Genomic DNA, 25,411 nt, shown 5'->3' with positions numbered 1-25,411 from the left:
GTAGTTCTGAAGCAGGACGACACCGATGAAAATTTCTCAAAAAGAGCTGAGATGATTTTAAAGCTGATTTTAAATCTAAAGTTTTTATTCGAGCCTATAAAAGCTGAAGGTTTTTCACATTTCTGCTTGTCAAGAAGGAATCACGCAGCCCTTAGATAGAAGACAACACCAAACTTTTTAAGCTTATTAATAAACACACACAATGATTTAGTGCAGATGTTACGTTCCCCTAAAAGGGTCCAGGCGATGAAGGGGAAGTAACAAAAAGTGTCCGGGTCAGAAAAAGGAGACAGAGGCAAACTGGTTAAAGAGTTTTATTAAAGTTTCTATCAAATACTAACTAAAAGAGACGGTCAAGCCGCTATCACCATTTAAAGAAACAAAACAAAACTCAGGCGTTGGTCAATAAACTGAAGAGTAAGTCAAAAAAAAAAAGAGTTTAGTCACCAAACACTGGCAGGACTAAACAATCACCAAACGCAGCTCACTAGCAGTAAACAGCAAAAACACAGCTCATCAGCTGCAACCACTAACATGGCACTCTGGCCCAGAGCTCACCTTTCCCTGGGCTTAAATACCTTTAATTACTGATGTGAGTCAGCTGTGTAAAAGAGAAAGGTGGCACCTCAGGCAGAAGAGATTGTAGGACACGCCCACACAGGCACCTTCAGGAGGAGGCCTTGCTAGGGCTGTAACACAGACACAAAATAATCCTACAGATACTTTTGAGTCACTCAAAGGTCACTTTAAAAATCTACTCAGTCCCAGAAAACACACAGAGTTCACTTGTCCTGATTCAAGTATTTGCAAAAGGTTGAAAAAGTAGAGGTTGTAAACATAAATGAACAAACACTGAATGTTTTTAATGACTTCATGTTGCATTAAAACAACAGCTGAACGTTAAGACTGACCATGTGTGTGCTCTGCTCTGTGTTAGGTCTGAAAACTCTGCAGACTTCAGTGATGGGACAGAAATCAGGTCTAACAAACTGCAGCACTCTTCATGGCTGTTTCCCTTCACTACTACTCACAGCGCTTCAGTTGTTCCACATTTTGCCGTATTTCACCTCAATATTTTCCAGACAATACTCCAAAATGACAACACGGAAAAAAGTCTGCGTGAGCGTACTTTTTATTAAAAATAAAACATAAAAAATACGGTTTAAATACAACAAAATGTAGAAAAACTGAAGCTCTGTAAACACTTTCTGGATGAGTTGTATCTATATCTCATCATCTTGAACAAACACATCACCTGTGAGAGAAAACAGCCATGAAGAGTGCTGCAGTTCGCTGGACCTGCACAGAGTCTGTGTGGATGTGACAAATCATTCTTCTAAACTTTCCCCTGCATAAAGAGCTACTCTCTAAATTACACGTGATAGCTCAGAAACATTTTTACTTTTTAGCCTCTTCCAGCTTTGTTTCTCTCTGAAAAACAAGCTGCAGACTGCAGCACGAGCATCGAGTGATGCAGGGAGATTTTTGTTTATTTGACGGGTAAACCTTGTCTCTGAAACTGTATTTTGAGCAGCCAGTGAAACAGAGCTCGGCTTTAGTACATTATTTTCTCTCGTGTACACAAACGGGCTCTGGAGCAGCGTTTGTTTATAAGTGAAGTCTCACAGCTCCTCCATCTCTCTCTGTCCACAAAGAGTTTTTACAACTTCTGCTTCGATGTTTTAAGTTCACGTCTGCCAACAAAAACGAAGCGGTCTCCATTTAACACCATCGAGTGTTGCTCACCAAAAAATAATTTAATGATGCATATGAGTCACTTCCTGTCCTGTATTCATTGTTTAAGCCCAGCTTGTTGTTTAACACCAGGCTAGTTATCATTAACCAAAACAAGATGCAAAAAAATATTTTAATTAAATAAAAACTTGAGTTTTGCGAAAATAAAAGCATTTACATTAAAAAAATGAGAAAATAGAAAACTGTAAGTTTCACACTCTGAACTTGTTAAATTGACACAGCCAGTTTTCTATTCTTACACATCTACATGGATTGTGTGACAGTTTAAAAACCCAGCTGAGCTGTGGTTTAAGAACAGCGCCACCTTTTGTCCAGTAACAGCATGTGCGAGTTGTGTGACTAAAGTTCAATTCAGACGTCTGCAGGAAATTTATCCAAACATGTAACTGGAAACCCCTTTTCTTATTTTGTTGAATTTTCTTTTAAAGTCAATTTTGACTTTTAAGTTGCTGCAGTTGTGTTGTACGCTCTTATTCCTTCAGTTTTCTTCTCTCATGTAAGATCAGGAACTGAAGAGCGAATCAAACTAAAAATATTAATAATTCGTCAGCCTTCTGTTGTTAACTCTGCTGCACAGATGGGCTGCTGAGCCGTACAGACGCCATGCTTCATCAAATTATTTGAACTGCAGACCTCAGTCTGAGGGTTTGTCTGCACACTCCATTCTGCCTCCTAAGATCATTAAACTGAGGAAGCAGGAAGATGTGATAGGAGCACCTGCTGACGCTAAAGCATAGAAAGCCTCATGCCTGACCGTGAAACCAGAAAGAGCCTTTTGTAGTTCTTTAAATGCAGCTGACACCAACCCTTTGACCTCTGAGGGAGGAAATAAAGATCAGATTGACTGCACTTCCCCAAAGATGAGGGAAGCCTTCAATGAGAATCAGTCAATGATGAAGACGTGGAGGTCAGAGAGCATGTCACATCTGAAGCTCCAGCTTTTTGTATGGATCTTTAGCGAGTTCTTCACACATTTACACTCATACATCCATCTGACTGGCTTTACTGGCTAAACCTTTGAGTCTATTGCTCTTAAAGAAGTCTGAAGCAAAAGGAAGATGAGCTGGACTGATTCAGACATGACCTCTGGATTATCTGGCTGAACTCGACCTGTCCTCAGTCCAGAGTTTCTCCCCCCCCCCCCATGCTTTTCTCCCACTGACTGGGATCCATAATTCCCAGTTTCAGTCATTTAGGATAAAATAAAGGGACAAACAACAGAAGGTTTTAATGTAAATTATATTTAATCTGCAAAGTGCTTCTCAAAAACACAATTCCAATGAAATAAATGTGCAGTTTATTCTACACATGAGATCCTGTCACATGACTGTGCGTCAAACCATAGGCCAGAACAAAAGCACTCACACAGTCTCAATGAATAAAATTAACACCAGAATCTCTTCTCTGAAATTAAAATAAAAAACTTTTATCTTTTAATTCAAAACACACAAACATGTGAAACTGGACCAGTTCAGCTTTTGTACTTGGTGCTGAAGTGAGCGTTGACTTTGAGGATGGAGACGTAGAGCGTGAGGCCGACGAGGAAGAACTGCTGCTGCTCTTTCAGCCGGACCAGTTTCATCTTCACCTGCCCCTCAGAGCTGCGGTACACCATCAGGAAGTTGGTGCCGCTGTAGCCCAACGACTGCGACTTCTTCACCACGGAGATGGTAACCGGGGTGCTGACGCACCAGAAGGGTTTCTGGAACTCGTCCAGCAGGGTCAACGTCATGACGCAGCAGTTCTGAAGACAGAGTCAGAGCGAGACGTCACGGCGCGCCAAGTTATTCACACTAACATCACACCACCTATCACACATTTGTATTTGTATTCTATTTTTATCTTATTGTATATTTTATTCTACTGTATATAGTATTTTATTTTATTCTATTCTGTACAGTTGTGTACTGTATTTATTCTTATTGTATTCTAATTTTTGCCTCATAACTTTTGCACTGTCCACTTCCTGCTGTGACAAAACAAATTTCCCACGTGTGGGACTAATAAAGGTTATCTTATCTTATCTTACACAACGACGTTAACACACGCAACACCACACTTTAACTGCAGCTTAAACTCAGACATCACATGTGTAAAACACGTCTGCACGAGTTCAAACATTTGGTTTCTTTGTCTGTACTGTGCAGAAGTCTTGAGCCAACCCTCATTTCTTTGTAATTTGGCGTTATAAGGTTTTTCCGTTGTTAGGGCAATTCACACCGACCTGTGAATCATTCAAGCTCACAGGATGAAGCTGTACTGTGTCTACATCCAACTCAGCAAGGAAACCATTTTAGCCAAACACACAACACAAACTGACATAAAACTGTATTTTTGCACCAAGGTGATTCCCAGAGAGCTGTTAGCCAAAAAAATGTCTTTCAGCATGATTTGCAGTGAGTCTCTAAAAAAATAAATAAATAAATAAAATAAAGAGCAAACTGGACAAATGGAAGATAAAGCCTTAAAAAATAAATAGATAAAAAATACACACTGGCATTTCAAAATCCTATGTCACCTTGTTGAGAGGTAGCTTGAGACCTCTGCACAGCACTATAAATCTCTGAATCATGTGTGTCAGACGGCTGTACCTCTACCGAGCCTTCCAGCTTCTCCCACTTCCAGGGCACACGGATGCTTCCAGACAGTGATCGGTGCTGGGACACATTAGTCCTGCTGATGACCTTCATTTCAGCAAGTCCCTGTTGAACTGACCACAGGCCAGAGAGTGTTGGTGATTTAAAATTTTTCACTTACTCCTCAGTTTCGTTGATTGTAGAGTTTCCATAATGTGAATCCACCAAGTGTGACCATCCGCGCTCCATGTGACAGGATGGAAGTTACCGATGTCGTTACATACGGTGGAAAAACAGCTGTTAAAAAAAAAAAAAAAAAAAAAAAAAAAACAACAACCCTCGACAGACAACATGGCGCCCACCCCTAGTCTTTACCTGACATTATAAGAACAAGTCAATGTATAACTCAACGCAGCACAAATGTAAGGAAACAGAAATGAGTGTAAATCCTAAGATCAGAGTCTAAAGTGCAGTTTCTTGGCTCGTTTTAAATTAAAAAAAACAAACAAACAAAAAGTTACATCTGCTCTTTTGTGAAAGACTCCCTGCTTAACAGGGAATGTAATCTCATTACTCCGTGATTACTTGTGCTGCAGGAGAGCTGGCAAAAGTGTCCCGACATGATCTGGGTCCTGGTATTGTGCAGGACGAAGTGCAGAGTGTAGCCGTGGAGACCAAATTTAGGGTCACGGTCGTCCACGGGGGGCGGGTCCAAAGGTTCGGAATATGGGCTGCAGGAAGGGACAAATGAGCATTAACACAAAACTGAATATTAAACAAAGTTTCTCTTAAACTGATGACAGACGTACAAATCCGGCCCATTTATTGTTAATATTATTTGGCATCACAGGAAAGCCAGGCTACTGATGCTGGCCTCTGTTTTAAAGCAGGACCACTTCCTTAAACTTACCAGACTGGAGATCCCAGCAGAATCTTCTCCACCAGCTTGTGGAAGTGCAGGTTGATCATGATGAAGGCTATGTTGCCCCGACCCTACACACAGAATCTTCTTTTACTTTTATAATTCATTTTATTCTAATAAAAACATACAAGTTAACGTTACAGAATTAGAGGCTTCACTGCAGAAGAACTACTTAAAGATGTTCTGTTATTTTAGGAACACTAACAGGAAAAACTGCATTTAAAAACGCACAGAAATTCACTCAGGAATTAAAACTAGGGGTGGGACTCTTTATAATTAAGTAATTAATCTTGAACAATCACATTTCATCACATAAGAAAAACTGCATTTCAATGCAAAACAGAAAAAAATATAACATCCCTAGCCAAAATTAAGCAGACTTATTTTAAATACTTTAAGTACATTTTCAAAATGGTATTGTCTTTAAATAATAAAAATTTCAACATAAAGTGCAGTTTTTCTTCTTAATAAAAAAAAAAAAAGAAAAAAAAAAAAAAAAAAGAAAAAGAAAAAACGCAGAAACAAAAGGGTATTTGACCAGCTTCACCTTTGAACTCCGAGTAACCTTAGCCAACTTTATTTTGTACATTAGGTTAAAACGGTGTGATCATCGACCATTTCAGTGGAAAAAAAAAACCAAAAACAAACAACCAACAAAACCCCATTGGACTCACAATACCTCCATTCTCATTTACGGTCCTTCTCTTAGCCAATTACTGTCAACTTAGACAAACTAGACTGTTCACATTCGCAGAGCTCAGTGCAGTTCTCCTATTTGTTACTATGTGACTGTTAGGGTCGCTGACCTCTAGAGGCTCTCCCCATGTGAGAGCTTTTTCTCCTGTGTTTCAGGTCTGCCTCATAAGCCGCAGCTGAGATGTGTTGCAGCTCATCAGCCACTGAATAAAGACTGACGTCTCGAAAGGACCTAACTGGAAAACGCATTTCTTCAAATTAATTGCAATTGACACGTTAAATTCCCACCTTGATTTAAAAGTAATTTAATAATCAGCAGATAAACATGAGATGTTAAACAGATTATAAAATGTGCATCTAAACTTACAACACCTGCATTTAAAACTCCAGAGCCACAGAAACGTTTTGGTTCCTTTAAAGAGTTTTGTTAAATATTTACCCTCCAGAAGCCGATGACGACTCCCGGCGACAGACACGCAAGCCTGATCTGTCCGTCTTTGCCAGTGAGCTCATACGGATGGGTCCTCATATCCAGGTTTAAAATCAGAGAGCGCCAGGCCAGCCTGGAGGAGGAGGAGAGCACACCTGACCATCAAATTTAATTACTGACAGAATTCAAAAGGATGAATGAATTTGATAAATGACATAAAAGTATTAAAGGCCCAGAGTGAGGGCTTCATACTACCAGATATTTTTTACACACACACACACACACACACACACACACACACACTAAAAATAAAATGAAGTCAGTTAAATAAAAGTAAAAGCATTTAACATTAACAGAGCATTCTTTCCATGAAGGTGTTTAGTATCAGTTTTCACTTTTTGTGATCAGTTGACGACGTCAGCTCACTGTTGCAGTTTTAAAGGTCAATGATGGTGCGTCGTTACTCTGGAACATGGTCGATCTGCTCCTTAATATGGGTGGATACTCCATCTAACCATCACCAGAGGTCCACAACCCTGTTTGTCTGAACCTCATTAAATTCATGTCTAGAACTTCCTGCTAGCAACTACAGAGCATCTCCAGACTCTGCTCGTCCTCTCAGGCACGAAACCCTCAATCACACCTTCATCACCTCCAGCCTGGAGTGCTCTGCCTATCAAAGCCCTCCACATGCTGCACTTAGCTCAGGACTTTGCTTTGAGGTCTTACATGCCTTCGCTGACGAGAACAGCGGACTCCCGGCACATCGTTTTCAAACCCCCCGCGGTCTTTCACTACTCAGGTTAAACATGATATACAAGTCACAAAAATGTTAATGTATGGCTTTTTTTTCAGTGTTTTATTTGTTCCTGAGTAAATTGGTCTGGTGAGAATAAAGTTATAGTTTTCACATAGCTGAATCAAACAGAACACAGATTAAACAGAAGTGTGAGATGGTAGCGAATTTACTCCGGTGTCCTGTTATATTTGAGGGGGCAAGAAGCAGACGGCTGACTTTAAAACTCTACCGAGACAATCTGCAAAATTCATTAAAAGTTTAATAAACGATCATATTGTCTTTTTTTTTAAAGTTAGCACATACCTTAAACACCTAAAGCTGTAAGCTAATGATAGTTATAACAGCAGATGCATGCTGGTGCAATGAGCTGTACGTTTTAAGTCCAATGGATGCATGATCTGATTAGTTGACTATCACAATAATCGTTTGTGGCAGCCCTACTGTCATTAAACTCCCAAATTTCCTTTAACCCTTTAAAGCCGGTCGGAGCAGGCACGCTCCGTTTTGCGTAACAATTTTTAAATCCCGGTAGAACCGGAACCACGTAAGCTAGCGCAATAATTTTTTTTGCATATGAAACCAGATGAGTTGTACTTACATCTTATGCCATCAGCTTGTGCTAGGCCACGGTTTCCTTCCACATAAAGCTTTGCAAAAATTGCATAAAAAGCGCTTGCAGGAACAAAAACATAATATTCCAGAAACGGGCTTTGCTGATCCGATTAGCTGTTCAGAACACTTCCTCCATTGAAATAGACGTCAGTGCGAACTATCGCATGTCCGCCATTACCTCCCCAAAACCGGAAGTGATGTCATTTTCGTGGAAAATGTAGTTTTTTTTACTTGTAGGCCTTATAAGCCTTTACTGGTGTTTTTAAAAGTCATGTTTGACTTTATGCTTTTCTGAATAGTTTCTAGGATGCTTAGAACTCGAATTGCACTGCTTTAAATATTTTATTTTTATGCACATGCTGTTTTCTCTGCAAATTTGCATTATAGGATTGGTTTTTGTTTTTTCTGCAGTATATAAAAATTGGTGTATCTCAAAAATAAAACTATGAAAGCACTCAAAATAAGTTTCCTGTTGTAAACTATTTTTTGCAACTTTTTTGTATTTAAAATTTTGAGGGATAAACCTCTTAAATTTAGAGTAGAAAATGTGTTTAAAAAAAACAAAACAACAATTTTCACATTTTTTGTAGTTTATTGCACTTTTTTTGCAATTTATGTAGTTACTATGGACTTAATGCAGACATATTATTAAAAATTGGGCTATAATGGTTGTATTGATGTATAGCAACTTGAAATGCTCCCAGAAATGGCTCCACAGCATGTAAAAATATAATATAAGCTCTGGCGGACTTGGTTCTATGGTAGGTCTTAAAGGGTTAAAATCCTTCTCCTCACCTATAAATCCCTCCATGCTCTTGCCTCCCAGGATTTATCTGATCTTCTCTTACATCCCATCTCAGATTCTACCTTCCACAGATAAAAACTTACTATTCAACCCTCAGACTGCAGTCTTTCAGAGACAGCCTTCAGTGCTCTTGAATGCTGCCTGCTCACTGACACCTTTGACTTTTTGTATAAAGCGGCCCTGGGTTCCAGTTTTGTCTTATTATTATTCTTAAATATAGAGAATAACACAGAGATACAGCTCTGTGGCCGTCTTACTTCTCCTTCCTGACTCCGTAGAGCTGGATGCTGTTGATGTCTTGGTAGGATGGAAGGCAGCCTCCGCTCCAGTGGACAATCATGGAGGACTCGAAGTAGTGCCCTCGGGTCTGCTCCAGCACGACCACCTGACCCCAGTGAGTGTGCAGCATCAGCTCCCAGCTCACATTCAGGTTCCTGCAAAAATCCAGTGAATAAATCTTTATTACACATACAGGAAACACGGGCCGCCCCGGAGTTCAACCAGGAACCATTTTAGTGACTTAAACAACCATTTATCCAGTTATGGGTCACAAACTCATGAAACCGACTAATCGAGCCTGAAATAAAGAAACAGAAACACTTTTGGAATAACCTGAAGAGGTAGCGGCTTGTACCTGAGCACCCACTCAGTCTGCTGGGGCAGGCCGGTGAATGGGCCGATGTCTCTCAGCTCTCCTCTCCACTTGTTCATCTCTCGCCCAGTTATCATCCTGAAGTACATCCACTTCCAGCAGCTCGTCAATCGATCCTCCGCTGGCTCCATCTTCACCGCCACGTTGCCCGCCGCTTTTGGCTTCCACCCAAACTCTGACATGTAGATCCTGTACCACAAGACGCTGGAGAGAAAAATGTTTCTTTTGCATGTTTCTGCTGTTTGTGCAGGAGCTTCTAATCTCACCACCTGGTGGGTAGATGAATCCTTCCACCTGCTGGCTGCAAGGGTGTATTACTCCAAGTGTTTCTAGGCTGTGTTCATGTTGCAGCTCGGCAGGTTTTGATGTTGTGAATTTAAAACGTCCTCCCAATTTTTTAGGACAGAAAACAATCACAGGTCTGTTTGTTGCATTTACATTTTTAAACAGTATTATGCACTTTCAGCTGCTTCATAGAGCCCTGCATATTTAACACAGTCCACATTTAATGAAAACTAAACTGAGATGCAGGCACTGCTGGAAATCCGGGCGCGTAAAATTCAGGATATACTGCTGAACCCATCTGATGCAAGGCTGTGCAGGTGTGCTTCGTCTTACTCGTCATTGGTGAGCTGGTAGAAGAGCTTGCTGACGTGGCTGATGCAGAACAGCGAGGACACGTCCAGGTACGACAGAATCTTGTGCAGAATCTCAGACGGCATCCTGGAGAAAAGATGAGCAGAAAACACGGTGAGGCCACAGAAATTTAGGATTTTTGTGCCGGTCGCAAAAATTTACCTGTACCTTTTAAAGGAGCCCTACTGTGCATGATTTTGCATGATTCACAGTCCAAATATCCTCAGTTATGTTATCCTGGGCTTTGTGCGGCCTGGGAGTGGGCAGATTGATCCAAATATCTACAGTATTGATTCCATTATTGCCATTAGAGTCAATGTTAACTTCAGTGATAGGAATAACGGCATTAACAGTAGCGGCGTTACTAACAGCGTTACTTTTTTCAGAAACTAGTAATTTAACTAATTACTATTTCTATTGTTATAATAATAATAATAATAATAATAATAATAATAATAATAATAATAATAATAATAATGGATTGGATTTATATAGCGCTTTTCAAGGCACCCAAAGCGCTTTACAATGCCACTATTCATTCACTCTCGCATTCATACACTGGTGGAGGCAAGCTACGGTTGTAGCCACCGCTGCCCTGGGGCAAACTGACAGAAGCGAGGCTGCCATTTCGCGCCATCGGCCCCTCTGGCCAACACCAGTAGGGTAAAGTGTCTTGCCCAAGGACACAACGACCAGGACAGAGAGCCCAGGGATCGAACCGGCGACCTTCCGGTTACAGATACGCTTCCCAACCCCCTGAGCCACGGTCGCCACAGTAACTTATAATGAAGTTACTGTTACTAACAAGAAAATGTGATGCAGACGAGTTACTATTTTTCAACACACAGACTATTGAAGCTGTCTTCAGCTAACTAGGAGCTGAAGACAGCTTCCTGGCAGCACACAAGTGCTGCTGATTGGCTGAGGAGGAATAAAGTAGTCATGGCAAACCAATCACATGACCAGTTTAAGATGACATAGCAACAAGATGCTATGTCAACCCAAGACAACCCTGAGTGTCTTTTTGTGTTAAAAGTGGGGACTTTAAACAACATTCCAGTTTTTAAATTGTGTTGGGAAAAAAAAAAAAAAAAAAAAAGAGTTATGATTAAAATAAAATATTTGTGATGTATTTTCCTGAATATTATGGTTATGTCTACTGAAGAAAAGGGAAAAACTGTTTACTAAAAAAAGCGCTTGCAAGAAATCTTGCAACCAAAAAAAAAAAAAAAAAAAAAAGGAAAAGACAAAGAAAGCGAGAGAGTGTGTTTTGAGATGTGAGAGATTTGTGACACTTAGCATCTTCGGAGTGTGTAGTTAGTGGGTTGTGAAGACAATCATTTTGTTTTGTGTGTCAGAACAATGAGGTGACTGTTGAACGTCACTGTTGCTGCCAAAAAGCCACCAAGACAGATTACAGTGTAAACCAGGGGTCGGCAACCCTAGGCACACGTGCCACAGCTGGCACGCGAAGGGTTAACTGATGACACGACCATAGCTGGACTGGCCATCAGGCCGATGGTGATTTTTCGTTTTTATGGGCCGATGATTTTTTATTTTTTTTGTAACAGTATAAACACTGAAAGGTGGTGGATTGGCCAGATGCTGGTCGATGTGTAAAAATAACTCAGTTGTTTGGTGGTGGCTATGGCGGAGCTTCCACAGAGGCCAGCAGGTGGATGAGGGAAAGGGGAGGCAGGAGGAGGAGAGACCCGAGGCGCCCGCCGGTCCCAGTGTCAGGTGAACTGAATTTCAGGTAAGAAGTTATGACTGCAGACTATCTGGGTCAGATATAAAACAAGTTTAGGTGGAGTTTATTTTCGTTGTGCGAACTTTATTTTATTCATAAGGTTAGTTAGTAGAGTTTCCAACTGTCCCGTAAAAAATGGAATTGTCTCGTATTCAGAGAAAATATTACGCGTTTCATATTGAGTAAAGGAATACAGTTTGTCCCGGACTTCAGCTAGAATGAAAAAAGACAAAGCTGGAGTTATTCTGTGTCTTTATGCTGCTTCGTCTTCTCTCATTCTCTCCCCTCCCTCTCCTGTTTCTACTTCAATCATGAAACTGATCAATGATCAGCTGATCGGCTTTTCTGACGCAAGTCCTGTCTCTCTTGTTTGTTTATCGCCCACCCCTGGTGTAAACGCTGGCTCAAGGTGGGAAACAGTACGAATGATACACCACCTGCTGTCAAGTGCTCCTCTATCTTATAGTGGACAGAAATTATTTTTTGGAGTGACTCAAATAATTTCTGTGGCATCTTATTGACTCTTAAAACATGTTTGTGGTTGTTACAGTAAAAATTAATTTTCTCTATTCTGATTTTGTGTGTTAGTCTGACTGGACCAAATTGTGTTAATACAGTATGTCAAAATGAAAAACTAACTGTAAATTCAGATATGTGCGTTTGTCCTGAAAAGAACGATACCAAACAAGACAAGATAAATAGTTTCTAAAGGTGAAATGAAAGTAAATATAACTACTTTTTCAAAATAACTTGTCCAACACTGGTTAGCTTACCTTTCCACCAAGTTCACTTTGGGAAATTCTGCTTTTTTGTTGTCTGTCGGTGCTTCTCGACATCTACTTAAAAATGACGAGAAAAATAATCATAATCATTTTTAATCAAAATTTTAATTCAGTAATACATTAACTTAACGGGGGGGTATTTACCGGGGCTCGTTCCCGCCACACTGCCTCTGGTTTGGGGACTCTGAAGTCGGCCACCTACGGCCACCGGTCTGTCTTCTGCTCGGTCGCCTGGGACCTGGCCGTCCTCTTCCGCGACCCTGCTGCAGTCTCTCCAGAACTGGCTGGTTCCACTTGTTCTGAGTCTGGGGAAAGCTGCGGGAAATTTCACTCTCTTTCTCCGCCATGATGGATCCGTTTGAAGCTGTTGGCCGCGTTCACAATGAGGCCGTGGCTTCCGGACAGCTCTCACCTTCACAATAAGAGCCTTACCACTAGATGGCAGCCACGCGTTGGCTAAGCAGCTCCACAGATTCATGCAGCATTTCTTAAATATTTAGCATTATTCTACCGTTTTTAATCATTTACCATTACCTGTGCACATGTTTTATCCCAACAGAGGTGGCTCTAACAGCCATAAGAATAGTTTGTTCTACCCCTAACAATGGCATCCTTCACTTGGGTCCCTGTATATCTATGCCACCGGTGTCAAACTCCAGTCTCCAAGGGCCGGTGTCCTGAAACCTTTACGTGTGGTCCTGCTGCAACACACCTGAATAAATTTAGTAAATCATTAGCAAGACTTTTGAACTTGACTGCATGCTGAGGTGACAATTCAGCCATTTGATTCATGTTACAGCAGCTCATCAGTGAATGAACATGGAGTAATAAAAGTAATTTGTAAGTACATTGTTGCAAACACTTACATTTATTTAAATTTACTTGAGTAGGATTAGGGAGTGCATGTCACCTCAACATGCAGTCAAGTTCTGTAGTCTTCCTAATGACCTACTAATTTTATTCAGGTGTGTCGCAGCTGGGACAGATGGAAAGGTTTCAGGACGCTGGCACTCGAGGACTGGAGTTTGACACCCTGATATGCTTTTTAATACTCTTTCTCTTATTTCTCTTTACTGCTGTACCACGTGTGAAACAAAATAAATAAATCAAGTACCTCTATTCTCTATTCTCAAGAAAGCCGTACAAGTTCTATTGTGTTATTGCAAATCTTGTCAAATTACTCAGGGATTCATATTTAATTTATTTTAGAAGTGTATAGCAGATAATCAGGAGATCCATTTCAATCTGATCAAACCACTTCACCTGGACGCAATGAATCAACAGCCATCTTGAAACAAATACGGGCACTTATTTGGACAGTTATTTTTGAATGATCCAAATTCAATTCCATTTTTAATGTTGAGCAGTGTTGACTTTCCTTCAAAAACGTGTTTTAAAACGATTCTTCTGGAAGTTCACTCTGATACATCTTTGCTCAGTTCATTGATGGTAACTGATACTGCTCTGCTGTAGGAGGCTGTTTTTGGTGAATGAGCTGTAGTCTGGGATCATGACCTGATTAGCAAGACTTGGTTAAAATTAGTAAAGTCGATGTTGAGAATATTCTGGGTGTGGTCCCAGTCTGCTGAATTGACCTATTGTGTGTGTGTCTGTGTGTTACACAAGCATGCTACACTGTGTAATTTAAGTAAAAGCCATGAAACCTGAGATCACACATGCACACACACACTCACGTAGTGACTGAACAAACTTTATTATCTACACAACACTGCCCAGGAGCAGCAGCAACAAACCTCTCTTTGTCGGTCACATAAACATGTTTTTGGTCTCCAAGCAGCTTCATAAACACACACAGCCTGTAAAGTGATGATGTCCTCATATGGAAGACTGCGGCTTATGAAGAGCGTCGCTCTCCTCAGCATCACTGACAGCTTTCTGGGACTTACAGCAAAGAAAAACAAGTTGGTCAGAATTACTTGGTGAGTACATGGGCATCACATTTATTAATGTTCACTGTTCTTGTTGTCAAAGGAGCTTGCAAAGAAAAGCGTCTGGACTTCTTTAAGTTGCTTGAAGACGTTTCACCTCTCATCCGAGAAGCTTCTTCAGTTCTAAGGTCAAATGGTGGAGAGTCCCAGATATAAACCTAGTGGGAGTAACCCCCCACAGAGGGACAAAAGGACCCCCTGATGATCCTCTAATCGCCTGAGCCAAGGTGTGAAACTGGGTGTGGGTCCCAATCAGCCAGAGTTTCGGGTGAGTTCATTGTGAAACCTGGCCCCACCTTATCATGCGAATTCCTGAGATCAGATGGCCCAGGATGTGAGTGGGCGTTAAGGCGTCTGGGAAGGGATCTCAAAACTGGATTATAGATGGCAGAGAGTTGGTGTCGTAAACCCCCGCCTCTGTTCAAAGATGGTCGCTCACAGTGGACATAGATGGCTTCTTTCACTCCTCTTTCAAACCATCTGTCCTCTCTGTCCAAAATGTGAACATTGGCATCCTCGAAAGAGTGTCCTTTATCCTTTAGATGCAGATGGACTGCTGAGTCTTGTCCTGTGGAGGTGGCTCTTCTGTGTTGTGCCATGCGCTTGTGAAGTGGCTGTTTGGTCTCTCCAATGTAGAGGTCTGAGCATTCCTCGCTGCACTGTACAGCATACACCACATTGTTAAGTTTGTGTTTTGGCGTTTTGTCTTTCGGGTGAACCAGTTTTTGTCTGTGTGTTGCTGGGTCTGAAATGTCGTGCTTGGAGAAAACTCTCCTGAGTTTCTCTGATACACCGGCTACATAGGGGATGACAATGTTGTTGCGTCTGTCTTTCTTATCCTCCCTCGCTGGTGTCTGATCTTCTTTTCTGTGCCTCTTTGCTGACTTTAAGAACGCCCATTTAGGATAGCCGCACGTTTTGAGTGCTTCCTTTACATGTGTGTGTTCCTTCTTTTTTCCTTCAGGCTTAGAGGGAACATGTTCTGCCCGGTGGTGTAGGGTCCTAATTACTCCAAGTTTGTGTTCCAGAGGGTGATGGGAGTCAAAGAGGAGGTACTGGTCCGTGTGTGTGGGCTTCCGGTAAACTTCGATGTTGAGGTTGCCATTCTCTTCAATGTGCACAGCGCAGTCCAGGAAAGGCAAACAGTCGTCCTTTGTGTCTTCCCTGGTGAACTTGATGTTTTTATCCACAGAGTTAATGTGCGCAGTGAAGGACCCAGGTGTCGTCTACATATCTGTACCAGTGGCTGGGTACTCTTCCTTTGAAAGAGCCAAGAGCCTTCCTTTCCACTTCTTCCATGTAAAGGTTGGCTACAATAGGTGACACGGGGGAGCCCATGGCACAGCCATGTTTTTGTCTGTAAAAGCCTTCGTTGTACTTGAAATATATAGTGGTGAGGCAGAGGTCTAACAGTGTGCAAATCTGATCGGGTGTGAAGTTGGTCCTGTCCTCCAAGGACAACGCAGATTTTCTGTGCAGAGACCATGTCAGCAGTGCGCAATTGCTCACCCACGCAGCTTAGAGGGAACATTGCTTACGAGGACATTATACTACTACTGTTCTATCGAAATTTTAAATGAATATCCTAATATGTGGCTCTCATTTTTCTTAGAAACAAAAATTAGCTAAATTAGGTAAATTAAAAATGCATGCCGTGGAAGAGTTCGGGTGGTTTAGGAGGTTAAATTAAATTAAAATAGATTAGATTAGATTAATGTTTTAAAATGAATATAATGAAGAAATATTCAATATTATCTCATATTATTTCACATTTTATATTTCTTATATATTTCTTTAGTCTTTACATTATCTTTTTACATTTTTATTTGTTTTTTACATGATTAATTACTGTGTTTAATATTCATCATCACCAATGTACTATTTATCATTTGAAAATCTAATATAATCCCTTATTATTACTATTATTATTATTATTATTATTATTATTATTATTATTATTATTATTATTATCATCATCATCATTTATTGCTACTACTACTGTAACATATATCGGTGATTTAACAGTAAACTATTATAAATAACAAAATTAATTTATTATTTGTTTTTGTTTGTTTATATTTAAATGAGGCGATGGAAGCACTAATGCGTCTCTAATTGTCTCGGGGTCTGAAGGAGCGAGAGGAGGAGAAGTGGGAGGAGTAGGTAGAGGAAGAGGAGGGGTGGCTAATGGAGGAAGAGGAGGGGTGGCTAATGGAGGAAGAGGAGGTGTTCTGCACAGTTGAGTCCAGAGGAGAGGAGCGGCCGCCATGTTAACCAAGAAGCCCGTAACCTCGGTCCTTCCGACGGGTGAGCATACCCTTTGTATCCGACAGAAGGCACCTGAGCCGGGCCACGGTTGAGGAGATGCCCCAGTGTTTCTCTGGCTGTCTTTAACGGCAGGTAGTGAGTGAGACACGGAGGAGCAGAGCGGGGAGGGCTGGGGGCTGTGCTAGCTAAGTGGCTCCAGTACGAGCAGCCCTCCAGGCTCGCCTTTTTCGGTCTCTGCTCTTTAAATTAAGCATAAAAGCTGGGAGCTAGCTGGGCTGACAGCGGGAGAAGTGAAGGAAGGAAAATCAGCTCTGTCCGTCAGGTTAATTTTTAGCAAACAGATGAGAAGTGACAGCAGCAGTAGCTTTTCCCACAGTCTCTCCTTGCTCGGTTATTCCTTCTGCTCTCCGTCAAGCTGCCTTTGTCACCGTGCTACTCCTCGGTGTCCTGGCTCTCCTGGTGCCCTGTGTGTGATGTTAGCTTTGCTGGTTTCTGTGTGTTTTGCGTGTTTTCCGTTGCCGGGTAATTCTTGGCCTCCGGCTCCACGGACAGAAATAAATCTTCGGTCAGAGGTCAGTTGGTTTGCTCCACATTAAAGGTATGGTTTCCCCCTCCTATCACTTCCTAAAATCTTAAGGAGCTTGACAGCCTCACGCTGAGCGTTACAGCTGATATTCTGCCTTTATATTCATATAAGGATTCAGTGGCTTTGTGCTAGCATGGAAGCTCTTCATACACTCCTGGCGTCTGTGTTTGAACCATTAATACGAGATTAATTCGCTCTCCAGAGGTTTGACGATTGTGCTTGGTTTTATTTTTATTTTTTTTATCATACACTTAATGTCAATAAATACTTTGATGGTTGGAGGCAGTTTCATTTTGCGTGATGAGCCTGATTGGTATATTAGCATTGCATTAATGCTGTTAGTGTGAGGAAGTCACAGCAGAAATTACTTATGGTATAAACAGATTAAAGGGCGTAGCCATCCATTTCTGCGTGGACTGTTGTTTTGAAGCCTGAAGGTTGGCCATAGTGGTTATTTTGAAGCTTTATTAGCCATAAACTCCTTTATTTACACTGATGCTATTTTTGGCTGGTGTATTCATAGACTTTTGGACATGTTGGATATAGACAGCCGCTGGTTTTTGGTCTGCTGTTTTGAAGCCACAGCTTTGGCCCATTTAGATGTTTTCTTGAAACCGGATGTGGGGCAGACTTGGGAAATTGTTAGCTTGGTTAGCTACTTTAATACTCTACTACTTTAAACCTTTGTTGCTGTTTTGTTTGTTTGTTTGTTTGTTTGTTTAAGGACGTGACCCTATTTTGGAGCAAATGTATAATATGTACAATTTACTTTCTTGTTAAATAGGGTGCTGAAAAGGCATTTAAAAATATTAATGAGTTGTTAGCTGATGTTAGCGCTTGCTAGCATCATGATATTAAATGGAGTTCTAACTTTTGCTCATGGAAAATGTGTTTATATTTGAGCTAGGAAGTTGTTAGCTAGCCTGGTTAGCGAGGTACCAATTCACACTGTGATATAAAATGGTAGTCTAATCTTGGCTAGTGAAAATGGGCCTTAAATATACACACATGGATGTAAAAGCTAATGGTAGCCACAGGAGGGGTTACCTAGGGAACTATTCAGCAACTAGCTTGGTTGACAAGGTGATAACCAGGGTTACTGGGTTTTGGAAAACAGGCTTTATGTTTTGCTTATTGAGGTTTTGGAGACTCTTGACCACTAACCATGTGACTTAACTTATCCACCATTCTAGATGTGTGATAACTAAGGGAAGGGATCAAGTAAGTCCCCGATCACCCCAGTTGTGAGGTGGAAAATGAATATCATTTTTGTGAGCAATTTGTGGATTTTTATGGCAATCGTTGGAAAAATGATCGCTAAAGTCAGTCACGTAGGTCCCCTGGCAACTCACCTGTTGCTAGGGTAAAAGACCCCGACTAGTGTGCAAAAAACTTGTGATTGCTGCAGTCACAGTTTCAGTGGAAATGAATTGACTTGTGTACAAATTTCATCCAGCTGCTAAAACGCTGAAAAGTGCGACACAAAATGTAAATGGAGGTTTACCTTTAAAGTAAAAATTACACCTTTAACTTCATTTTTACTTTTCGTGTTTTTTTTGTTTTTTTTTTGTCAGTGTTGTAAATCGAACAATTTCTGCAGTCTCTCATAGTATAAGGCCCTTACTGGTCACCTGTGGCAATTTTATTTTGACTGTGTTGTTTACTGTCGTGTACTGTGGACCATACTATTTTTACTCTTTATCGTACTGGTAGCACAAAACAAAAAAATCCTTGTGGGATTTTTTGAGCATTAGTAACAGTCACACCAGTCTCAAACAACCCTTGTTTAAGAGTAGAATCACATACACAAACTACAGTCCCAGACAAAAGTTTAAGATCACTTGGGTGGGATTTGTATTTTGCATTGTTGGATCTTAACAAGGTTTCAAGTAGAGCTTCAACAAGAAGAAATGGGAGTGAGACAAAACATTTTTTTGAGGATGCAATTTATTGAAAACAACGCTTAAACTGAAACAGGCTATATATACACATGTATGTGTATACATACACATGCATGTATGTACGTCCTTATGGCATCTGAGGATAACGTAGGGATGTGTTGTGCAAGGTGAAACGAGTATTTCTTGTTTTCAAGATTTGCTCTTATTAACTTGGCACAGTAGTAGTAGTTCTTTTGACTTCCTTGATTGGTGTTGGCATATACCTCATTTTGGTAATAATATCTAGGTTTTGTTGTGCTGCCTGTTTCTGTTTGTTTTTACATAACAACCCAACTATTGTTACTGTTAAGTTGTTTTTCACAAGTTTATTTCAAACTGTGTTAACTAGAGCAGGGCGATATGGCCAAAAATATTTATCACGATATATATTTGAAAATTTGCGATAACGATATAACCGACGATATAATTGATGCGAGACAAAATACAACTCCACAACATTACTAGCGCAAAAAGACAACCTTCCATTTATTTTCACTTAAACAAGAAGCTGGTTTTTATGTACATTAAAGCTTTATAAAAATGTAACAGTGCAAATGCAAATTCCTTGCTGAAAGTTTAACCAAAAGGCATTTCCAGTAGAAATGGGCTGACATATCCTGAGCAGAACCATGTATAATATCCACTGAAGTTAAAAAGAGGTGCTTTGCAACATTAAACTGCAGTGTGCAGTACGCATTTTTCGGACCATAAGGTGCACGGGATTATAAGGCACATTAAGCGAAACAAAGCAGTCAGATAAATCAAACTTTATTAAACTCATTCTTCTTGCTTCCTCCACTTCTGTACCATTGATTCATTAATGTTGAATTCTCTGGTAGCTGCTCTATTCCCATGTTGTTGCAGTCTATTAATGACTAACCTCATATTGTGGATGGATTATCTCAGTTGTTCTCCTGACTGAAGTTTGGTCCGTTTACAGCATCCTGCCATGCGATTGCATTTGTCTCTAACCATGAAGAACCTTCACGTTAACTTTTATAAGTGGAAAAGTGTTAGTGTTCGTCCTCCAGCTTCACTGTTTATGTTATGCTAACATAGCTGTGTCGCTAGCGATCACGTAGCACATCATTATATACCAGCTAGCCCAACTTCAGTAACCCTACAAACGTCACTGCTGTTTAGTTTCCTGTCTTCATTTATGTTGGAAGTGATAGCAGAGCTGTACGTTTGATTTTTTTCAGAAATCTCTCAGTCAGAACATGCTATATCATGCTTAGGTAACTAGCGAAACTAGCGAGCTAACTTCCGCTAGCTTCCTGCTAACTTCTAACTCCGTTAAATGTAATAACTTTTGTTTTCATGGATGCCTGGAAGTTAAACTTTATAGTTACACCTGGTAAAGCAGCAATGCTGATCATTTTATTAAAGATGAAAGAATTTAGACAGTTTTTAACTCTAAGTGATGCTGCAGTGTTGTTTGACCTGAAGCATACGGAGTTTAGGACCCAGATTACTCCCAGATTTAAGAGCATCTTAGTCCGACAAATACGACAATAACGACGGCTGCTTGCATGTTCTGCAAAAAAATGTGCTTTGTTGTGTATCTGACGGACAAACACCAAACCAGTTCCACATCATGGAAGTTGCACCATTTTTACAAACCAATTCTGGTTCATCTGTTTCACTCAACAATCGGCCATGTGCGTATGAAAACAAAGGCACTGCGCATGCGCATTTTACTCCCATTCTATCGCGATATTTCATTTTCCTATCGTTGCCTAACATTATACCGGTATTGCCGTGAACGGTATAATATGGCCCAGCCCTAGTGTTAACTCATCTTCACTCTAATTCTACAATAAACATATTTAAAAGAAATATCACGTGCTTCATGAAATAAATAACAGGTAATTTAACCTTTTTAGGCCTCATATATACAGCAAGGTGTATGTCAGGCAGTTGTGCCAAATTTATTTGAAGCTTGTCTTGTGGATAATGTAAGGGTGTTATGTGTAGTAGCATGAAGTATATGCTTTGCAATGTATTATGCTATCTTTAGGAACTAAGGCATTGCAGTTGAGTTTGATTGCACATTGCTGTATTCAGTTACAGTGATGTAAACAGAGGCAGGCAGCCAGATGTAACATAGCTCTGATATTATTGCTGTCATTTGCTCAAAGCCAGCGATGTGCTGTCAGTAATGAAGTTTAAACAGTGACTGATACAGAGTATAATTACTCTGTGATCACAGTCCTGTTTTTGTCATTTAAACTGTCAGACTTGTAGCAAGCTTTCCCTGCTCATCCCTCATCCTCGTCTAACCACCTGCTTTATAATCAGTTCATTAGCTGCTTGAATCAGAGTCTGTTTCCTGCTGTGTGCTGGCAGTTTGTGCCAGTTCATGCACTGTTTCCAGATCTGTGTCCCAGTTTCTCACTGTACACCAACAAGCATGGGGTGGATGTCGTAATGTTGACGCTGCGTGCTGACAAATGTCTGTTAAACTGGCTCTGCTGCAGCAGCACACGGGGTTTTAAAAGGTGCTTTTGAGAGGAGGGCGGAGTTTGCAACTGTCTCGGTTATCTGTGTCAAAGCAGATGGTGCCTGGTTATCAGAATACCCACATTCAGAGAGTTTCTGTCTTTGAAAACATCACAGCTGCTTGTTTACAAGTAGTGCTGATCATCACTCTCGCAGATAGATCGACAAACCTCGTTAATGTGGGTTTTTACCAGCTGCTGCTAATTAACAGTGATTCTGAAATGGAAAGGTTTGGATGTCATCGGGCTGATTTGTTCTTGTTTTCCATTTGAATGCACTACTGCTTAATTCTTGTTTCTTAACACGAGTTTTCCCAGTTTCCCTGTCTTTATCTTCATGTATCTGAGTGTCTGTGCCATAAAGTGACTAGTTTTGACTTCTAAAGGGCAAAAATAGGTGAAATTGTGAATTTTCTGATATTAATTTTCTTGGTGATTTTACCCAGAAATCAGGTTTCAAAGTCCAAACAGTGAAAATGTGGCAGAATTTGTGGCTTTAAAATAAAAAGATGCTGCTGAAAGGGAAGTGAAAAGTTAAAAAGGCGAGGCAGCCTGAATAAGTATGATGACGGCATCCGATTTCCATAATTAAACAGAAACATGAATACCCAGCACATACCTGCCTCCTGAGGCGATAGGTTGATGCTTTAGTCCAGCTCTTGGTTTAACCGCTGCTCTTTAAAAGTAGAGTTTGGATGAATTACAGTTTGAAAAGTCTTCACATGTGTGACTGAACAGCAGCAGTACAAGTCAGTTTACATCTTCATGACTGAAACAGTTTGTTTACCCTCCTGCATAGTAATGTTAGCACACCACCAAAGGAACAGCAGCATGTGTTGATAAAAACATACAAGTAATTAATGGCTTTACTGCAATTTTTACACTTTGTAAAGCCACCCAGGTTCTGTTGGACCATTTGGCTGAGCACTTTTGGTCCCCGGGCTGCATGTTTGACACCTCTACATTAGTGGATTGCCCAACCAGAGTCCTAACAGCCAATCGGCAGCTTCAAAACTGAGGGACTTTGACTCCACAGCTGTATGTGCTGCTAAATTTGGGTGTCATTAACACCCAGCCATGGGCGTCTGTTTTAAAAAAATTTTTTTTTATGATACTTCACTCACTATTTTTACAGTGTTAGAAGTAGGGAATAGTGTAGAAGTTCAACTAAATGTCAGTGAGTCATCTACAGGACCCTGTGAGGGACAGCATGCTGTGACTTTGGGAGCTTCGTAGTTTTTTTTTTACCCACATCTTTTATATCTCCAGCACCTCTGCTGGCTTGTGACATTGCTGAGCGTCACAGCGCTGACTTTCCCACTCGACCGGTTGAGCAGCATGCCGAGCATGCCTGCCGGCTCTCTGGCATTTCCAGCTCGGTGTTGAGTTTGCATTCAGAGCGCTGCTTTTCCACTCCGGTAGCATGCATTTGTCGGGCTCGCAGCGAGGCAGGCTGTGTGCGCCTTCAGTACAGATCCCTGTTACACTATCAGTACGTGTTGCAGGAGCCCCTGCAGAGTTGATGAAGGGCTGAGAGCCCAGCAGGACACTGGATGGTCTGAGTTAGAGCCTGAGCTGCTCTGGAGATTTAACCTCTGCTTTTAATGCTTTTATTGGCTGATAATTTTATTTTTCTGACTGAAGCAAGGACTTTAACCCTTTAAAACCGGTCGGAGCGGGCACGCTCCGTTTTGTGTAACTATTTTTAAATCCCTGTAGAACTGCAACCACGTAAGCTAACGCAATAATTTTTTTTGCATATGAAACCGGAGGAGTTGTACTTACACCTTATGCCATCAGCTTGTCCTTGGTCACGGTTCCCTTCCACACATAGCTTTGCAAAAACTGCATAAAAAGCGCTTGCAACAACAAAATCATAATATTCCAGAAACACGCTTTGCCAATCCGATCAGCTGTTCGTAACACTTCCTACGTTGGAACAGACGTCAGCCCGAACTATCGCCTATCCGCCATTACCTGGCCCGAAACCGAAAGTGATGTCACTTTCGCGGAAATGTATTTTTATTTTACCATCAGGGCCTCATAAGCCTATACTGGTGTTTTTAAAAGTTATGTTTGACTTTATGACTTTCTTTGTCATTTCTGGGATGCTTAGAGCTCAAATTGCACTGCTGGAAATAGTTTATTTTGATGCATATGCTGTTTTTTTGCAAATTTGCATTGTAATATTTATTTTCATTTTTCCTGCAGTATATAAAAATTGGTGTATTTCAAAAATAAAACTATGAAGACACTTAAAATAAATTTCCTGTGGTGGGAAACTATTTTGTGCAACTTTTTTGTATTTACAGTTAAGGCTGCTCGATTATGGCAAAAATGATAATCACGATTATTTTCACTGAAATTGAGATCTCGATTATTTGACGATATTTATTTAACCCTTTAAGACCTACTATAGAACCAAGTCCGCCAGAGCTTATATTGTTTTTTTTACATGTTGTAGTGCCATTTTTGGGAGCATTTCAATTTGCTATGCCACTGTTATAGCCCATATTTTAATAATATGTATGCATTAAGTCCATAGTAACTACATTAATTGCAAAAAAGTGCAATAAACTACAAAAAAATTGAAAATCGTTTTTGGTTGTTTTACATATATTTCTACTTGGAGAAATTTAAGAGGTTTATCCCTCAAAACTTTAAATACAAAAAAGTTGCAAAAAATAGTTTCCCACCACAGGAAATTTATTTTGAGTGTCTTCATAGTTTTATTTTGGAGATACACCAATTTTTATATACTGCAGGAAAAACGAAAAAACAATCCTATGATGCAAATTTGCAAAGAAAACAGCACGTGCATCAAAATAAACAATTTCCAGCAGTGCAATTCGAGTTCTAAGCTTCCCAGAAACTTTTCAGAAAAGTCAAACATGACCAGTATAGGCTTTTAAGGCCTACAAGTAAAAACTACATTTCCGTGAAAATGACGTCACTTCCGGTTTCGGCCAGGAAATGGCGGACATGCAATAGTTCACACTGACGTCTGTTTCACTGTGGGAAGTGTTACGAACAGCTGATCGGATCGGCAAAGCGTGTTTCTGGAATATTATGTTTTTGTTCCTGCAAGCGCTTTTTATGCAATTTTTGCAAAGCTATATGTGGAAGGAAACCATGACCGAGGACAAGCTGATGGCATAAGATGTAAGTACAACTCCTCCGGTTTCATATGCAAAACAAATTATTGCGCTAGCTTACACGGTTCAGGTTCTATGGGGATTTAAAAATAGTTACACAAAACGGAGCGTGCTGCTCTGACCGGCTTTAAAGGGTTAACAATGACTTTAAAAAATAATATAAAATAGTGTGCAACACCACTGAAGTTTTTTTTACCTCTCTTTTCAACCAACGGCAGTCACTCTCCTCTCCAAATAGTTTCTGCTTAGCTTTCAGATCTTCCTCGGCTCCTCTTAATCAGCAGTCTCCAACCTTTTTTGCGCCACGGACCGGTTTATGCCCGACAATATTTTCACGGACTGGCCTTTAAGGTGTCGCGGATAAATGAGGGAGGGGCTAATAATCGGCTCAGTCATTTTTAATGATCGTTGAAAGTCCAGATCGTAATCGTGATTAAAATTCGATTAATTGAGCAGCCCTATTTACAGTTTTGAGGGATAAGCCCCTTAAATTTCTCTAACTAGAAATGTATGTTTTAAAAAAAAAAAAAAAAAACGATTTTCAATTTTTTTTTTTTTTGGAGTTTATTGCACTTTTTTGCAATTTATGTAATTACT

General features: G+C 40.5%; 2 protein-coding genes across 9 annotated transcripts in view; one reads left to right on the top strand and one right to left on the bottom strand.

Moving 5' to 3' along the window:
• Nucleotides 1-2,980: 2,980 nt before the first annotated feature.
• LOC147310046 (F-box only protein 15-like) lies at nucleotides 2,981-12,971 on the bottom strand. 4 transcript variants are annotated; one of them, XM_086269807.1, is made up of 10 exons: nucleotides 12,560-12,971; nucleotides 12,407-12,472; nucleotides 9,866-9,970; nucleotides 9,230-9,451; nucleotides 8,853-9,029; nucleotides 6,389-6,512; nucleotides 5,242-5,324; nucleotides 4,917-5,062; nucleotides 4,513-4,611; nucleotides 2,981-3,499 (listed from the first exon to the last, which is right to left on the bottom strand). In XM_086269807.1, exons 1-10 carry the CDS (start codon nucleotides 12,760-12,762, stop codon nucleotides 3,351-3,353), a joined length of 1,374 nt encoding a protein of 457 aa, XP_086125933.1. In that variant the 5' UTR covers nucleotides 12,763-12,971; the 3' UTR covers nucleotides 2,981-3,350. The 4 variants fall into 4 exon arrangements, with proteins under 4 accessions (XP_086125933.1, XP_086125931.1, XP_086125932.1 ...); XM_086269805.1 differs by lacking the exon at nucleotides 4,513-4,611 and adding an exon at nucleotides 4,347-4,465 and having other exon boundaries at nucleotides 12,560-12,963; XM_086269806.1 differs by lacking the exon at nucleotides 4,513-4,611 and adding an exon at nucleotides 4,347-4,465 and having other exon boundaries at nucleotides 12,407-12,469; nucleotides 12,560-12,962.
• Nucleotides 12,972-16,510: 3,539 nt separating this feature from the next.
• dyrk2 (dual-specificity tyrosine-(Y)-phosphorylation regulated kinase 2) overlaps nucleotides 16,511-25,411 on the top strand; it is a 30,561-nt gene continuing 21,660 nt past the window's right edge. For 2 of the 5 annotated variants that reach the window (XM_086270372.1, XM_086270375.1), the window contains exon 1: nucleotides 16,971-17,230. Coding sequence is in view for 1 of the 5 variants with exons in the window: in XM_086270370.1 (XP_086126496.1) it covers nucleotides 16,632-16,671 (40 nt within the window). In the remaining 4 variants the exon portion in view is untranslated. The other 3 variants (XM_086270370.1, XM_086270374.1, XM_086270373.1) reach the window with 3 other exon arrangements.

The sequence above is a fragment of the Aulonocara sp. 'chitande type north' Nkhata Bay genome, linkage group LG17 (genome assembly GCF_057382095.1).
Source record: "Aulonocara sp. 'chitande type north' Nkhata Bay isolate Kocher_YH1m ecotype deep benthic linkage group LG17, A_spYH_male_GT1.1, whole genome shotgun sequence".
NCBI lineage: Eukaryota > Metazoa > Chordata > Actinopteri > Cichliformes > Cichlidae > Aulonocara > Aulonocara sp. 'chitande type north' Nkhata Bay.
Note: the sequence above shows the minus strand (reverse complement) of the source record. Positions and strands in the feature narration are given on the sequence as shown.

Coding starts and splice junctions, on each gene's coding strand:
- LOC147310046 (XM_086269805.1), bottom strand. CDS start 12,762: ATGGCGGAGAAAGAGAGTGAAATTTCCCGCAGCTTTCCCCAGACTCAG. Junction 12,473..12,559: donor TGTGGCGGGAACGAGCCCCG/GTAAATACCCCC, acceptor GTCATTTTTAAG/TAGATGTCGAGAAGCACCGA. Junction 4,466..4,916: donor CCAGCTCTCCTGCAGCACAA/GTAATCACGGAG, acceptor GCCTGTGGTCAG/TTCAACAGGGACTTGCTGAA.